General features: G+C 34.7%; 1 protein-coding gene across 1 annotated transcript; it reads left to right on the forward strand.

The window, feature by feature from the left end:
• Positions 1 to 406: 406 nt before the first annotated feature.
• MMADHC (metabolism of cobalamin associated D) lies at positions 407 to 16,067 on the forward strand (the record flags this gene model as incomplete). Its single annotated transcript, XM_080688934.1, has 6 exons — positions 407 to 545; positions 3,361 to 3,578; positions 8,227 to 8,332; positions 8,941 to 9,071; positions 14,279 to 14,365; positions 15,873 to 16,067. Exons 2-6 carry the CDS (start codon positions 3,390 to 3,392, stop codon positions 16,065 to 16,067), a joined length of 708 nt encoding a protein of 235 aa, XP_080545060.1. The 5' UTR covers positions 407 to 545; positions 3,361 to 3,389.
• Between the last annotated feature and the right edge of the window lie 1,522 nt (positions 16,068 to 17,589).

Consider the following 17,589-nt stretch of genomic DNA (forward strand, 5'->3'; position numbering starts at 1 on the left):
GGGATTGCAGGCTTATGAGCCAGTACACATGGCTTCACAGTATTTATTTTTTAATTATGAGTATACATAATGATTGTTACGTAGTTGATTTTAAATAGAAGTGGGATAACTTTTGATTTTAAAAGATGCATTGCCAATGCCAGGCGTGGTGGTGCACGCTTGTAATCCCCGCGCTTGGGAGGCAGAGACAGGAGGATCGCGTGGGTTCAAAGCCAGCCACATGCTCTGGTTTAGGAGACCCTGTTTCCAAATAAAAATGTAAAAATAGGTCTGGGAGTGTAGCCCGGAGGTAGAAGGGCTTCCAGGAACCCCAGTACCACCAAAAAAAAAAAAAAAATTGCTAAAAAATAATGACATTTATACCTAAAATAAATAACCATAATTTTTGTGTCATTCTTAGGTGCTCTGTAACAGAGCTAGACTGGTTTCCTATCTCCCAGGATTTTGCTCTTTAGTTAGAAGAGTTGTCAATCCAAAAGCTTTTTCAACTGCAGGATCTTCAGGTTCTGATGAGTCTCATGTGTCCACTGCACCTCCAGATATATGTAAGTAAAAGTCGCTGCTTCCCTTATGGTTTCAAAACATTTTGAGTTACATTTCCTCTAATATTTCTGCTTACAGACTTAAAATTGGTCAAAGATGCTCTTCAGCTTAGGTAATGATGAGAGTACATCCTAATAAATCCATCATAAAATTAAAGGCATACTAAATCAAAGTGCACTTAAAACACCTAACCTGTGGATCATCATAGCTTAGCAACATAGTGATCACATGGCTTACTGTCCAGCATAAAAAGAGATTATTGTGCAGCATGTCACTAGATGGAGAAAAGATCAAAATTTGGTGCATATTGCTTTTGCACCATCATAAAGTTAATCAAGCCACAAGAGTGTGGGATCATCAGTACATGGTTCCAGAGTTTATTTCTTGAACTTTAGTTTTTATCTTTAACCACACATAAGTCCTCCCTGAAATAAATCTCCTTTTGATCATATTAAAACATTTACCAGGTGTGGTGGCGCACACTTGTAGTCCCCACGCTTGAGAGGCGGAGACAGGAGGATCGCACAGGTTTGAAGCCAGCCGTGCTGGCTTAAGAGACCCTGTTTCTAAATAAAAACATAAAAAATAGGTCTGGTAGTGTAGCCTGGAGGTAGACGGCTTTCTAGGAACCCCAGTACCACCAAAACAAACAAACAAAAAAAAATTACTATTTCATGCCATTCTTTACTAAATTGCTTAAATGCAGCTGGCCCTTTCATAGATAGTATATTTAATCACAGTAATTTTCCTGCTATCTACAAAGTCTGCTTCTCCGTTTTGCATACCACTATCATGCTATTCCTTCTGAAATATTTTAATCCTGGCACTTTCTTTATAAACCTTGATTACCAGACATTACTTTTACCAACAGTTCCAAAACTATTCTCAAGCTATGAGTCATTGTTTAAGATTAATTTTAGGAGGAAAAAAAATGGGTGGAATTCTGTGTTTTGGGAAAGTTTAAAAAAATTCTCCGTACTCTTTATACAAACCATATTTGTATTTTGAAAGTTTATAATGATCACTAAGATATTAAAGACCATTAGAGGCTTCACCTAATGTGTCCTAAAGGTATTGCACATGGAGTCCTTTTTTTCTTGAAAACACATTAGTATAATGTAATTTGTACTTGGTTATTCAGAGCCTCCCATTTTGCCCTGGTTTTCTTTTATAATTCCATCTTTGGTTACTCCCTAGTTTATACCACCTGAAAATGAGTTCATATATGAATCGTAATGAATGATTTGCCATTCAGATTATATAATGGGTTGGTATGCTAAATATATTTTAAAAAATTTTATAGAGCAGTAAAAAAAAAAGACAACCCATCAGAAAACCTAAACCACATGGGATATGAACAGCCTTTCACAGAAATCCTAAATGACCAGTAAGTGCATGAAAATGTGCTCAAATCCACTCTTTATATGGAACGCTATTGCTTATTCTTTCCAAAGAGAACTTGAGACTGTTAGACCTGTGTGGAATTTAAAATCCATCTTTTTAGAAAATAAGTAACAGCATTTGTTTTATAAACTAACTAGAGTCGATCATTAGTGGCTGTCTAGAGCATTATTACTCAATAGGCCTTCATCAATATTATCTGGGAACCTGTTAAAAATATACATTCTTGAGCCTCACTACAGACTTATCTAATCAGAATCTACATTTTAATAAGATCCCAGATAACTTAAGTCTTTTTAATTTTGACACCATTGGGCTGGAGTATTTGTGTTGAATATTTTGAGACATTGGTTTCAGCAGGAAAGAGTTACAAACTTGATGGGTAATTTATGTTACTAAGTACAGAACTGGAATGTTGGCATTGATGATCTAGCAATGATGGTCATGTTGACATGCCTGTTTTCTTCAGTCACTTAATTCTGGCAGAGTAATTAAAAATAATTTATTTTACTGCTAAATAATGTACACAACAGTTGTCCCTTTCTCTAAATTAAACTCATACTGTGTAATTAATTTTTATTTTATTCTTTTCTGGATCTTTTTTAAATATTTTTAAATTGGAGTATTTTAAATTTTGTGTAAAAGTATTATGGTCTGTTCTGATTATTTTTAGTTCATATTAATTCATGTAGCTGATAAACAGGTCACCATTTCACATAATGCCTGATTTTTGTTTTTTTCTCTAGTCCATTAACATTTTGTGCCACTATGCAGCAGCAGCTAAATGTCCTTCCCCAAGGATAACCACTATAAAACTTGGTGTCTTTAGTTTTAGGTCTTTTTATTTATGAATCTAAGGATATAAAATAAGCATTGCTATATATGCTGTTATTTAACTTAGGGGTTTTTTTCCCTACCTCTGAGCTACAGCATGGTCCATTTATTTATTTATTTATTTTTTTTTTTTTTTAAATGGTCCAGCTAAGTTATAGCACACTGGCCTCAAAGCTCCATGCAGTTCTCTAATCACAGCCTCCCAGATCATAGAATTATAGGCTTGTGCTAACATACCTGGCTTAGCTTTTTCTTTTAATGCATAGTATGCTGGACTTCAGTGTCAGTACATAAAAATTTGCTGTATTCTTTTAATGACTATTGAATATACCATATATGGCTTATAGTACTTTATTTAATCCTTCTCCTAATAATAGACTTGCCTATGAGCCAACACTGGTTATCTGATTAGTGTTTTGGAAGCAACTTGAAGCTGATTTATAGTCACATAACAAAGCTGATTTCATTTCAAAGATCTGTCTTTTAGGTAAAAAGTACCTAATTCCAAGAAGAGCATTCTTTCAGTCTACTAACATTAATTGGTATTAAGGAGAAACGTATTATTTTGTTGTTCCTTATCAGGTTCTCGAACAGTGTGGCCTGATGAAACTATGGGACCATTTGGACCTCAGGATCAGAGATTCCAGCTTCCTGGGAACATAGGTTTTGATTGTCACCTCAATGGAACTGCATCACAGAAGAAAAGTCAGGTTCATAAAACTTTGCCTGATGTTCTGGCAGAACCTTTATCAACTGAAAGGCATGAGTTTGTGATGGCACAGTATGTGAATGAATTTCAGGTAAATTAATACCATTGCACTTTTCTAAATATTGATGCTATGCAATATAATTATTACTATGAGCATATATTTTCATTTAAAAAATAAAGTCAGCTTAATCCCTATATGTGTGTGTATGTGTGTGTGTGTGTGTGTGTTATATATAAACAACATAAATAGCCTAAAAACTTAGCATTATCCAAGTTATATAGTATTTGCTATGTAATTTTTAAGTTATATAGTATTGGCTATGTAATTTTTATACTTTTAGATTATATGCTTTTTTAAAATTAAATAATTCTTTGAGTATATTTTTAAGAGCTACTTTTCCAAAATAGGTAATTTAATTATTACTAATATTACAAATGTAGGTATTTAATAACTACTTATCCCAAATATGAGTGCTTTAATTATTTCTTATGTTGCTAGAATTTTAGGCTTTCTGTTTTTCACTTTTAAAAATGTCAGTTAGCAGCCAGGCGTGGTGGCGCACACTTGTAATCCCCACGCTTGGGAGGCGAAGACAGGAGGATCGCGAAGGTTCGAAGGCAGCCGCATGCGCTGGCTTAGGAGACCCTGTTTCCAAATTTAAAAAAAATATATAAAATAGGTCTGGGAGTGTAGCCCGGAGGTAGAAGGGCTTCCAGGAACCCCAGTACCACCACTAATAATAATAATAATAATAATAATAATAATAATAATAATATAAATAAAAATGGCAATTAGCCAGGCGTGGTGGCACACACTTGTAATCCCAGCATTCCAGAGGCTGAGACCGGATGATTGTGGTTTGCAGACAACCTCAGCTACTTAGTAAGAGACCCTTCACAACTTAGTAAGACCCTGTTTCAAAATAAAAAGAATAAAAAACAGGGCAGGGTCTGTAGCTTGGAGGGCGAATACCCCTGGGTTCCATCCCCAGACCCGCAAAAAAAAAAAAAAAAGGCAATTATTGCTTGTATATGAACTTAATTCCAGTAAACTTCACATACTGGTAGCCACTTAAAACCTCATTCAGATAGTAAACAACAAGGGAAGCATAAAGTTTGGTTTGGGGGGAGTGGTTTTTTGTTGTTGTTTTTCTAATAATTTCTGAGGACTTAAGGGTGCTTGTTTGTTTAAATTTTTTAAACTTGAATTGCATCTTTGCTTATTCAAGGGAAAAGCTACATGCAGTTCATTGTTTGGCTCAAACCTTTAATGTTTATTGTTTTTCCTGTTTCTACACAATTTCAGGAAGAGTTTTTGATTAAAGCCATATCATTACTAACAGCAAATCATCACATTATATTATATCAGATGACCTGACATTAAAACACAGTTGGCACCAGGTGTGGTGGTGCACACTTGTAATTCCCGCACTTGGGAGGCTGAGACAGGAGGATTGCACAGGTTCGAAGCCAGCCTCAGCTACTGAGTGAGGCTCTCAGGAAGTTAGTGAGACCCTGTTTCCAAATAAATTATAAAATAGGTCTGGGAGTGTAGCCTGGAGTTAGAAAGCCCCTGGCTTCCATCACCGTGACACCACACACACACACACACACACACACACACACACACACACACACACACACAGAGTTGGCTTCATCATCTTTTTATTTCAGATAATTAATTCTCAGTCTACTTGGCCCTATGTTCCTTTCATGCCTACCAATTAAATGATATTTTCCACAGGTTGCTGCTCTTCGTCTATTTAAATTTCTGTTTGGACACTTAATCTCCTGGCTTACTCCATAGGCTATTTTTATCATTCCTAACTCAGTATTTATGACATTTCTGGCTTTATGTTTCTATTTAACTATCAAATATCTTCATTTGCATATCGCACAGATTTTATGTGGTAGAAGAGAGAGAATGTCATGGCTTTTTTTGTTTGTTTGTTGTTTTTGTGTTATGGGGGAATCCAGCCCAGGGTCATTCTACCTCTGAGCTACACACCTAGCCCTTTTTAATTTTTATTTTGAAACAAAGTCTCACTAAGTTGCTGGGGCTGGTCTTGTCTGTATTGTGGCTGGAGTACAGAGAAAAAGGAAGTAGTGCAAAATAGAAGGAAAAGGTAGGAGATCAAAATTGTGAATGACCATTTATGCTACATTAAGAAATGAATTCCGGAGCCCAGTGTGATGGCACATTCTAGTAACCCCCATACTTGGGAGACTAGACAGGAGGATCCTGGTTGGTAGCCAGCCTCAGCAATTCAGTGAGGCTTTCTATACCTTAGCGAGACCCTGTTTCAAAATAAAGGGCTGGGGATGTAGCTTGGAAATAAAATGCCCCCTGGGTTCAATCCCCAGTACCATAGAAAGGAAAGAAGGAAGGAAGGAAGGAAGGAAGGAAGGAAGGAAGGAAGGAAGGAAGGAAGGAAATAAATGAAGGCTGGGCATGGTGGTACATAACCATTTTTTTTCTTTTGCAGTACTGGGGATGGAATCCAGGGGCATTCTACTTTATTTTGAAACAGGGTCTCACTGAGTTGCAAAGAACCTCACTAAGTAGCTGAGGCTGTCCTTGAACTGCCAATCCTCCTGTCTCAGCCTCCCAAATACTGGAATTACAAGAGTGCACCACTACACCCCGTGTGGTACTTAACCTTTAATCCCTGTACTTAGGAGGTTAAGACATGAGATCACAGGTTCAAAGGCAAGGCCAGCTTCAGCAACCTAGTGGGGCCCTCACCAACTTAATGAGATTCTGTTTCAAAATAAAAATAAAATAGGGCTAATGGTATAGTTCAGAGGTCAAATGTCCCTAGGTTCAGTTCCCATTAACACACACACACACACACACACACACACACACACACACAGAATGGAGTCTTTTTTCCTCTCAAAACCTGCCTTATTACTGTATAATCATTAGTATTAATAGTATAACAACTTCTATCTGTACCAAGATTTGGTGCCATCCTCTACTCTCCTCTCCATTATATCCCATAAAATAGTGTCAAAAGCTTTCTGTTTCTTTCTTACTATTCCTTTCAGTTTTCTGCCAGAGTTCAAGGCCTCTTTGTCTTACCTGGATTCTTAGAGGCATTGTAGGGTAAGATTGACTCTGCCACTTAGTTTTGTAACTTTGAGAAAATTACTAAGCCTTTCTGAACCTATGAAAAATGGGGATTATAATCTCTAGGCCACAACATTGCTATTAAGACTAAATGTGGAAAATGTATATAAAGTATTTAAATCCACTAAGTGACCAATAAATGTCAATTGTTAACTGGTCGATTACTTGCTCATTACCATATATCCCCTACACTAGCTTTTTATATTTTTACCTTATTATTTCATATTATCTATAAGCTGAAGTCAGCTTATACATTTTTTTGTTGTTGGTTTTTTGGGTTTGTTTTGCAGTCTAGGAATGGAACCCAGGGGCATTTAACCTCCGCGCTACATCCCCTCCCCTATTTTTTATTCTTTATTTTGAAACAGGGTCTCACTAAGTTGCCGACAGCCTCACTGAGTAGCTGAGGCTGTCGCTAAACCAGGATCCTCCTGTCTAGCCTCCTGAATGCTGGGATTACCGTGCGCCACCACTCCCAGCTAGCTTATAAATTCTTGATGTAGCATAAATGACCTTTTGTCATCTTCATTCCTTAACTTCCCATCTTAATTCCTACTACTTCCTCTTTCTCTGCACTCCAACCGCACATACTTCCTTTTATTTTAAATACCTTCCCTTTATCATTGCACACTATTGCAATGCTGTTGTTTCTTGCTGGATTGATAGTGCTTCTGAATTCTACCTTTTCCTTACTTGTCAAATACACACCTTTAATTAATAGATGCATATCTCAAATATGACCACTTCAATTTGTATCTTACTCCCATCATAGCAAGTTTTTCCTTTTCTTTGTTCCCAGAAGAATTTCTTCGTAATCCTTTAGCACTTTTCATATTGAATTGCATTTATTTCTTTATGCTTATTTTTCTTCTTCTAGGTCTAATGCACCTAAGAGTAAAGACTGGATTTTTGTTGTTGTTGTTGTTGTTGTTTATAACTATTATACTGTGTTATAAAAAGTAGATGTTTAGGATTCTACTAAATTTTAATTGAATAAAGACCTCTAAGCCCTTTCTATAAAAGTAGATTTATTATTTAATCATGTTATATTTAAGTCAGTGTTATTATCCCAGTTTTACAGGTTGTAGCACCAAAGAAAATATATATATATATATATATAATCACAAACTATCAAAAGGTAAAAATCAAAAAATGTAATTATGGCATTTTAGTTTCTTAACCAGTTTCTCTTCAGATCAAACCCTAGAATGTCAGTATATTTATTCATGTTCTCTTTTATTCAGAATTTCAGAGTTTCAAATCATATATTCATCTTGGAGAAAACTTTTTTGAGTTTATAAGAGAACATTGCCAGACAAGCATGGTGGGACATGCCTTTAATCAGCTGCTCCAAAGGCTGAGGCAGGAGGATCTTAAGTTCAAGGCCAGCCTGGGCAACTTAGCCAGGACCTTTCTCAAAGTAAAAGGGGCTGGAATGTAGTTCAGTGCTAGAAGCCACTGGGTTTAATTCCTAGTATTGCAAAAACGAGTTAAAATTACTTTATCATCACCACCTTCCAGTCATTTATTTTTAAAAATTTTCTAAGTTTTTAACAGACATATCATTTTATCTGATTTTGTTTACTTGTATCCTTGTTCCCCATAGGGTAATGATGCACCTGTTGAACAAGAAGTTAACAGTGCAGAAACTTACTTTGAAAGTGCCAAAGTTGAGTGTGCGATTCAAGCCTGTCCAGAATTGCTGCGAAGAGGTTTGTCATACCTTATACTTTGAAGCACTGACACATATAAAGTGATATTACTAACTTTAATGTGTTGAATAATGTACTCTAGAGGCATTATAATGTTCTATATCATTAATTTAGTGAGCTGGATAGAAATTATCACATGTCCAAGATAAAGGCTTTCAGCTCTTCCCTGCCATCAGACTTCATGCTACAAGTAGATAAAAATAGAATTTATAATAACTTTTTAACTAAATCTTATCATTTCTACTCTTATGTGATAATTGTAATTATAATTTTATGAGTTAATATATAATATGGAAAAATCTTAATATAAATGTATTTGATAATTATATTTATTATACTTCTCTTCAGAATTATTGGTAGTAATATTTCAACTCATCCAATAAAAGCAGAAGTGAAATAACTTTGTTTTACTCTTTTCTGGGGTTAGAATGCCTCTGGATTTAAATGCCTCTGGATTTAATCCCCAGTCCAAAAAAAAACAATGTATATTTGTAAAAATAATTTAGTACCGGAAAATTTTAACTTAATCATTTTTTTAAGATTTTTTTATGAACTATATCTCTTTTGAAAAGCAAACTACTTTCTTGGAATTTTATTTTTATTTGTAGATTTTGAATCGCTATTTCCAGAAGTAGCTAATAGCAAACTAATGATTCTGACAGTAACACAGAAAACTAAGAATGACATGACTGTTTGGAGTGAAGAGGTAGAACTTGAAAGAGAAATGCTCTTAGAAAAGGTAATTCTTTCAATTGCTAACAATTTATTTGATGCTCTTAAATACTATTAAACCAGTGTTTTAAAAATGTAATTTTTAGCCAGGCGTGGTGGTACACGCTTGTAATCCCAGCATTCGGGAGGCTGAGACCAGAGGATTGCGGTTCGTGGACAGCCTCAGCTACTTAGTGAGGCCCTCTGCAACTTCGTGAGACCCTTTTTCAAAATAAAAAATAGGGCAGGAGGTGTAGCTCAGAGATCAAATGCCCCTAGGTTCCATCCAAAGACCCACAAAAAATAAGAAAAATTTTAAAAATGACATTTCTAGCCCTTTTTTGTCTGTATTTTAGTACTAAATATCTTTTTTAAGAATTAAAGCCAGGCATGGTGGCGCACGCTTGTAATCCCTGCACTTGGGGGGCAGAGACAGGAGAATCATGCAGGTTTGAAGCCAGCTGTCCTGGCTTAAGAGACCCTGTTTCCAAAAATAAAAAAAAGTATAAAATATATCTGGGAGTATAGCCCGGAGGTAGAAGGGCTTTCAAGGAACCCCAGCACCACCAAAAAAAAAAAAAAGAATTAAAAGACTACCACTTTTTCTTGTTTGTATCCTTGAAAAAGATTTTTTACTTTCTTAATTTTTCTAAAATTTGTATCAGTTTTAGGAAATTTGGAAAAGACAGTAAAATATTACAAAAAAAGCAAAATTAACTCTTTTTACTCCCACTCTGAGTATTTTTCTTCTAACCCTCTGTTCTGCCCCTCACTTAAAAGTATGCCAAGTAAATAGTGAAAATTACCCCATCTCCAACAAGTAAATAGTAACAGTGAACAGCTTGATAATAGTACATGCTATACACGTACACTATTTTCTCTCCTTTGCTTTTAACCTAAAGATAGGTTTTGATACCTCTCTACCATATTCCACATATATATTTCATTTTTTGTAAAATCTTTATTTACATTGTATAAGTAAACCATAAATTTTTAAAATTATTTTAAAACCGTGGTTTATAGGTTGAAAATTAAGGTTTTGATACTACTAGCAACATAACAGTGAAAATCATTTGTTTCATATGTTTTTATGCACACCAATATCTGTAAATTCCTAAATAGACAGTTGCTGAATTTAGGGATATTTACATCTTAATTTTTGGTAGATGCAAATTTACCCACCAAAAAGATAGTGCTAGTTTGGGTAGGGTGGTGTATGCCTGTAATCCCAGTACTTGGGAAGCTGAGACAAGAACATTGCAGATTCAAGGCCAGCCTCAGCAGTTTAGCAAGGCCCTTGACAACTTAGTAAGACTCTGTTTCAAAAGAGGAATGCCAGTGGATTCAGTCCCCAGTACCAAAAAAATTAAAATTGCACTAGTTTATATGCTGTCACCCTAGCTTTCCCTGGACCTTATTTAATATTCTTCTTATCAGTCTGGAAAGTGATAAGTTCCATAATTTTAACCATAAATTTTAAAAATTATTTAAAAATTTATTAGTATTTTATCAATCTGGGAAATGATAAGTGATAACTTTAAAATCTAGTAATTTGGAACTATACAATTCTAGGAGAGTTTGATATTAGACTATATCAATTTGCCCATAAGATAGAATATGTTTCTGTTTTTAACAAGAATAACTCACTGAGGCACCTCAGTAGCTAACTTGAGTTGAAAAGTTGAAATATTCCTTTAATTATGTTCCCTTTTTGTGTGTGTGTGATACTGGGGTTCCTGGAAACCCTCCAGGCTACACTCCCAGACCTATATTTTTATATATTTTTTTAATTTGGAAACAGAGTCTATCTTAAGCCAGCACTGCTGGCTTCGAACCTGCATGAGCCTCCTCTCTCCGCCTCCCAAGCACGGGGATTACAAGGGTGCGCCACCACACCCGGCCTCTTTTACTTATTTTCATACAGGATAATGTTAGGAATTATTTTATATCTTCTTTACAGTTAGGTTCTCTTTATTTGTAATAATACAGTTTTGCATATTCAAAATTATTTTATAATAATTTCATATTCAAATGTCCCACATGGAACTTTCTAATGAATTTCATGTTAGTATTTAACACCTATGAGCATACTAGTCAGGTAATCATTAACAAAAAAGACAAAAGACATTTTTTTGCTAGTTTTAAGGAAATTTGAATTTAGACAGTTGCAATTTAAATTTTCAGTAAAATGTAAACATTTTTGCTGACATTGTATGTTAATGCTTAGTAAGTATATCTTTATCGATGTTGAGCTGCTGAGAGCTCTCACATATATATTGCCTTAGTAGTCTTTTAATTTTTGGTCAAAGATTATAAGTTTAATTTGATGCTGATTCCAGTATAGTTCTACTGTTTTCTGTACAACATGCTTCATCTTGAAACTTGAGATTAAATAGTGATTGAAAATATTTTATTTTCTATGAAAGAGATCATTTTAATTGACATCTGAGTGATTGCTTTGGAACCATTTCTATTGGTTCTAATACCTCCAAGTAGGTATTTTCTTTTGTGGTTTAAACCTAGTCTAATCTTCCAGCAGGTGTCAGTGTTTGCTTTTTGATGAATAGAAATCTTAAGAGAAATGCTTAAACTGGTTCTTGTGATAATTTCTAATTCTTTTAAGCTTGTAAATGTTTTATTGTATTGCTTTTCTTGTAGTTTTTAGGTATATCACAACTGTTCATTAAATGGAAATACATGCTAATTACTAGTTTCTTATTTTTCAGGATTACAAGGATTCACGAAATGTAGCGATAAATGTAAATAATTATGTATGAAAGATAACCTAGAGGATACAGTATTATTTTAGAGTTTATTATTAATTTACCAGTAGGTATTGGAGAAGTAACTAACTTAGGTGGTACACTTATAGCAAGGGGTCAACAAACTTTCTGTAAAGGCTGTTAGAAGGCAAATTTATAACATATTTAGTTTTACCAAAAAATGTTTGACAAATTTAACAGTTTATTTAAGCAAAGTATACTTAGGAATGTGACAACTCTCAGAATTAGAAGTTCAGAGAACTCCACTCTGCCATGTAAGCAAGGAGTATTTATAGATGGAAAATACAAGTGCGGTCCCACTACATCTTCGGATTATAGCTCTAAACCGTATTTAAACAAGGTCTGATCATTGGCTCCCTAATACTATAAAAAAAAAGTTATGTGAATGTTTTCTCTCTCAAAAATGTTATGTTCTTTTACTTTCCACTTAAAGGGAGCTTCTCTTTGGCATATTCTAGTTGCCACTGTCACTGTTCTTGCATTTTGGGGACATTTTGAGTAAAATAACAGCTACTTTGCACAATCATTATGATATCTCAGCAGTCGATCTGATGATCAATACAACTGATCAGCTGCTAATAGACAGGTGGTACACAGAGCGTGGGCCTGCTGGACAAAGCGATGATTTGTGCCCTGACAGGATGGAGATTTTATTACACTACTCAGCATGGCATGCAGTCTTTAAATTATGAATTGTTTATTTCTAGAATTGTCCATGTAATATTCTTGAATAGCAGTTGACTGCAGGAAACTGAAAATACAGAAAGTGAATTCTCAAATGCGTGGGCTACTGTATTGTTAAATCTTATAACTCTACCTGTCAAGCAGACCTAGAGAGCAGTATATAAATAGATGGATGTGCCTGTGGTCTCCTAAAACTATCCAAATAGGCAGCCGGCTCCATTTGACCCTAGAGCCATAGCTTGCTAGTGTTTGATTTGTTCTGCATTCCCAAGTCTTGGACTTTTGAGTATCCCAACTGAAGGCCAGAGGTGTTCAGTGAGGTTTCTTCATTCTTGGTGGCTGAGAAATCCATGTTTCCCAGCACTGCATGATCCCTCCTTCATATCACATTTAGTTTGATGCTCTACAGCTGGTAGTCTCTGCTAGATCTCTTAGAATCTTGCCTCCTGCTTGCAGTTCATCCCTTTGCTAAGGAACCATCGTGAATTGCTCTGTAAGCTTTCCAGAAGCATCCTCTCTTTTTTCTAGTACTTTTCCCTACAGGTGCTTCAACAGTGTATAAGTGTTGCTTTTTACCTCCTAAGCTCAGTGATGCTATCATTTTGCTTGTACTCTACTTCTTTGCCCTTCTTTTAATAAGAAAATGTCCCTAGACAGGAAGCTAGATCAAGTACAGAGATTCTTTTTTTCCTCTTCTCAAAGACCGCAATCATGCCCAACTCTTAGTCAGTATCTAAAAATTACTTTCCTTGCATATATTGATCAGTTTTATAGTTTATGGCAGGGTAATGAGTTTGGTACTTATGTTATATGCAAAGGTGTATCTGTGCTCTTGTTTTTGAACATTTCTCTTTTCAGCATTATGATCTAGTCTCAATATTTGTTATTGTCTTTTCACTAGTTATACTTCTGATAAAAGTATATAACTAATATAGACATTATAAAACTTAGGCTGTAAGACCAGAATTTGGATGAATGCGTGTGTTATGTAGCAATTACCTATGATACACAAAAGGTATGTGGGGTATATAAAGACATAGAAATATCTCTACTCATATATTCAGTTCAGTTTTATATGCCTTATCAGAAATAATTCATGACTACTTAAATGAATAGATGTGATTTGAAGGGCACACAAATACAATGTTCTAAACAACTTTCATTCAAACTAATGGATTCTCTCTTTTATTTTTTCATTTTCTTGCCTACTTCTAATCTCTGTTTCGTTACAAAATAGCAACTCTTAAGTTATAACTTAACAAATTTGGAAGTTAATATTACAAAACTGATTAGATATATTTCATAACATAGGAAATGATATAGAATAAAAATAATTTAAACTTTTTTAAGACATTGGGCTCTATTGTATTAACTATTAATCTTTTGAAATATGGTAAGAATTTTAGGGCTTTACCATCTGTTTTATCATTTTTTTATGTTCATCTTACTGAGTTCTAACCAAAGCAAAAGTTAATAATAGCTGGCTATGGTGGCACACACTTGTAATCCCAGCGCTTGGGAGGCTGAGACAGGAGGATCGCACAGGTTCAAAGCCAGCCTCAGCTACTTAGTGAGGCTCTCAACAACTTGGACCTTGTTTCCAAATAAAGTATAAAACAGGTCTGAAAGTATAGCCCGGAGGTAGAAAAGCCCCTGGGTTCCACCCCCAGTACCACACACACACAAAAAAAAGATGATTACAATTTTTTTAAAAATAATCTGTAGTGATGATATGTTGATTGTATTATTTGAACCTTTTTCTATACAGTTCATTAATGGTGCTAAAGAAATTTGCTACGCTCTTCGAGCTGAAGGCTATTGGGCGGACTTTATTGACCCATCATCTGGTGTAGCAGTGAGTAATTAAATACATTTTGGAAGTCAGGTTATGTGAAGTAGAAATGATCCTTATTATAAGATTATTTAGAATTATATGCTTGATAAATATAGATTATTTAACTTTTTTAAAATCTCTTAGCTGGGCGTGGTGGTGCACACACTTGTAAGCCCAGCATTCGGGAAGCTGAGACCGGAGGATCACAGTTCGTGGACAGCCTCAGCTATTTAGTGAGGCCCTCTGCAACTCAGTGAGACCCGGTTTCAAAATAAAGACTAAAAAATAGAGCAGGGGGTGTAGCTCGGAGGTCAGATGCCCCTGGGACTCCCAGACCCACAAAAAAAAAAAAAAAAAAAATCTCTTAATTTTACCTAACTACTGAGTCAGTTAGTTTTCCCAACTTAGGATACCTGGTATCACTCACAGTTCAATTTCTCCAATACTTTAATTTTTTAATTAAAAATAAGAAGTTAATAACTTTCATTCTTCCTAGTAAATATTATTTACTTTACATTAGTATGTTTACTATTTATAAACTGAAAATTAACATTGAGAGTTTCCTTAAGGAATAAATTATTTTTAGAAATGAAGAAAATAAGATAGAAAATCTAGAGAAGTAACTTTTGGAAACTAACTTTTTTAAGGTTATACTTTGAAGAAAATAACCAACTCATTAGTGTGGTGCCATTTTGAATTCTGATTGTATCTTTCATTTAAAATAGTGATAAAATCTTTTTAAAATCTTAATATAGGAATATATACTGCTTTTCAAAGTATAGATTGGAAATAGAAAGCTTTGGGGCTTTATCTTGAAAATGATGAAAATAAACCATAGATAATTCTTAGGTTTCACTTCATCTTTAAAATTGTGTAGTATAGCCGGGCATGGTGGCGCACACTTGTAATCCCCGCGCTTGGGAGGCAGAGACAAGAGGATCGCGCAGGTTCGAAGCCAGCCTTGCTGGCTTAAGAGACTCTCTTTCCAAATAAAAATATAAAAATAGGTCTGGGATTGTAGCCCGGTGGTAGAAGGGCTTCTAAGAACCCCAGTACTGCAAAAAAAAAAAAAAAAAAAAAAAATTGTGTAGTATAGGCCAGGCTTCGTGGAACATGCCTCTACTCCCAATATTTGGAGATTGAGCAATGTAACAAACCTCTCAGCAACCTAGAAACATCCTGTTTCAAAACAACAAAAAGGGGTGGGGTATATCTAGGAGGTAGAATGCCCCTGGGCCCACAACCCTATTTCAAAACAACGTAATAAAAGGATTGGGGATGTATCTCAGAGGTAGAATGCCTCTGGACCCAATCCCTAATAACCACACAAAAAAAATGTTATGTGGTGTTACACATTTGATGGCATGAAATTTGCGAGATCATTCATTCCACATTTCTAGAGGAGGGACCTTTTCTTATTTAAGTTTTGAACTGCTAAAATAGATATGTGTTCATATTTGCATAAAAATTACTATTGCAATGTCTTTTTTACTAATGAAAATATTACTTCACTTTTTATTTCCTCCAGTTTTTTGGACCATATACAAACAACACACTTTTTGAAACAGATGAACGCTACCGATATTTAGGATTTTCTGTTGATGATCTTGGCTGCTGTAAAGTGATTCGTCATAGTCTCTGGGGTACCCATGTAATTGTAGGAAGCATCTTCACTAATGCAACACCGGACAGCCATATTATGAAGAAATTAAGTGGAAACTAGCAGTAATGTCATTTCATTTGCTATTAAGTTTGTATGTAATTGATCAATATAAACATTATCAAAGTCTTCAGTTGTTAAAATATACTTATTTCTAGGTATTTATTTCAACATTTATGGATTTATAACATTGGCAAGTGATTGGGGATTTTAAAACTGCAAATGTTAATTATTCACATTATTGAATACACATTGGTATACCCACATTGTAGAGAATGTGGTAATTAACATGTAACCAGGGTATGATCTTTTATTGTTATTTATCCTATCTACTGGACAAACTTTAGTTTTAATTATTTTTCCCAAAATAAATCATACATTTGGTTACGATAACATGTTTTCTTATTGTAATATTTTAAAAGTATAGTTTATAAAAATTCTAAGGGAGCTATATTTTTAAATTATTTTAGTAATACAATTGAGAATTCTAGCTCCATAGTAGACTTTCTAATTTTCTCTTTTATTATCTGTTAAACATTCTAGTACAGTTTTAAGATTACTTTGAAATAATATATGGGCAGGGAAAGAAAAGAATAAAGATTATACTTTTTATGTATAAAGCATATGAGAATCTCATTCTTATATACACTAGAGAAATAATTCTTAACTCCCGAGTTAAGACAGATAAATAAAATTCATTTTTAGATAAAACTGCCTCAACTGCCAAATAATTCCTCCAACTCCCAACTTTATAGAAGTTACCTCTTTGTAACAGAGCTTGTTTTATAGTACTATTAACTTAAAAGAGCCATCTTAGCTAGGCATGGTGGCTCATGCCTGTAATCTCAGTACTTGGGAGGATGAGAGAGAGGATCACAGGTTCAAGTCCAGCCCTTGGTAACTTAGTGAGACCATGTTTCAAAACAAACTAAACAGAGCTTGGGATGTAGCTCAGAGGTAGAATACCCCCTGGGTTCAATTCCTAGTACCATTTTTTTTAAAAAGTCACTTGTTAGAGTTTTGCCAATATAAATATTTCGGGAGGGGGGAGCGGGGACTTAAACCAAATGAAATAAATTTTTTTTATGTAATGAAGTGCCTTTTAAAAAAAGAATTGCATGCAGTTGTCCAATTTTTAATCACAAGTTGATTTAAAACTGCTTAGTTAACATGTAGCTTAATAATAAATTGTTACTTATTATCCAAATGGGAACTGTGTGTATTAATAAATAAAGGCACATGCCATAAATGCTTAATAAATTTTCATAACTAGTCCCAGATAAAAACACAGAATATCCCCGAGGCTTATCCTGCTCACTCAGGCATTTTTGCACCTCCCAAGGGTAACCACTCTTCATATTTTCTGTAGCACAAATTGATTTTGTCTGTTTTTATGCTTGATGCATGTGAACCTATACAATATGTTTGCTTTTGTGCCTGGCTTTTATTCCGGCACTTCCTACCTTGCACCATTCTTAGAGCCATGTTTCTTTGAAACTTCAACACTTTCTTTAACAATTATGATGTGCCATCTACTATTTGGAAATAGCATTTATTCCCTATCAGTGGTCATGGCTATGTAACG

The sequence above is a fragment of the Muscardinus avellanarius genome (assembly GCF_963383645.1).
Source record: "Muscardinus avellanarius genome assembly, chromosome: 2".
NCBI classification, from domain to species: Eukaryota; Metazoa; Chordata; class Mammalia; order Rodentia; family Gliridae; genus Muscardinus; species Muscardinus avellanarius.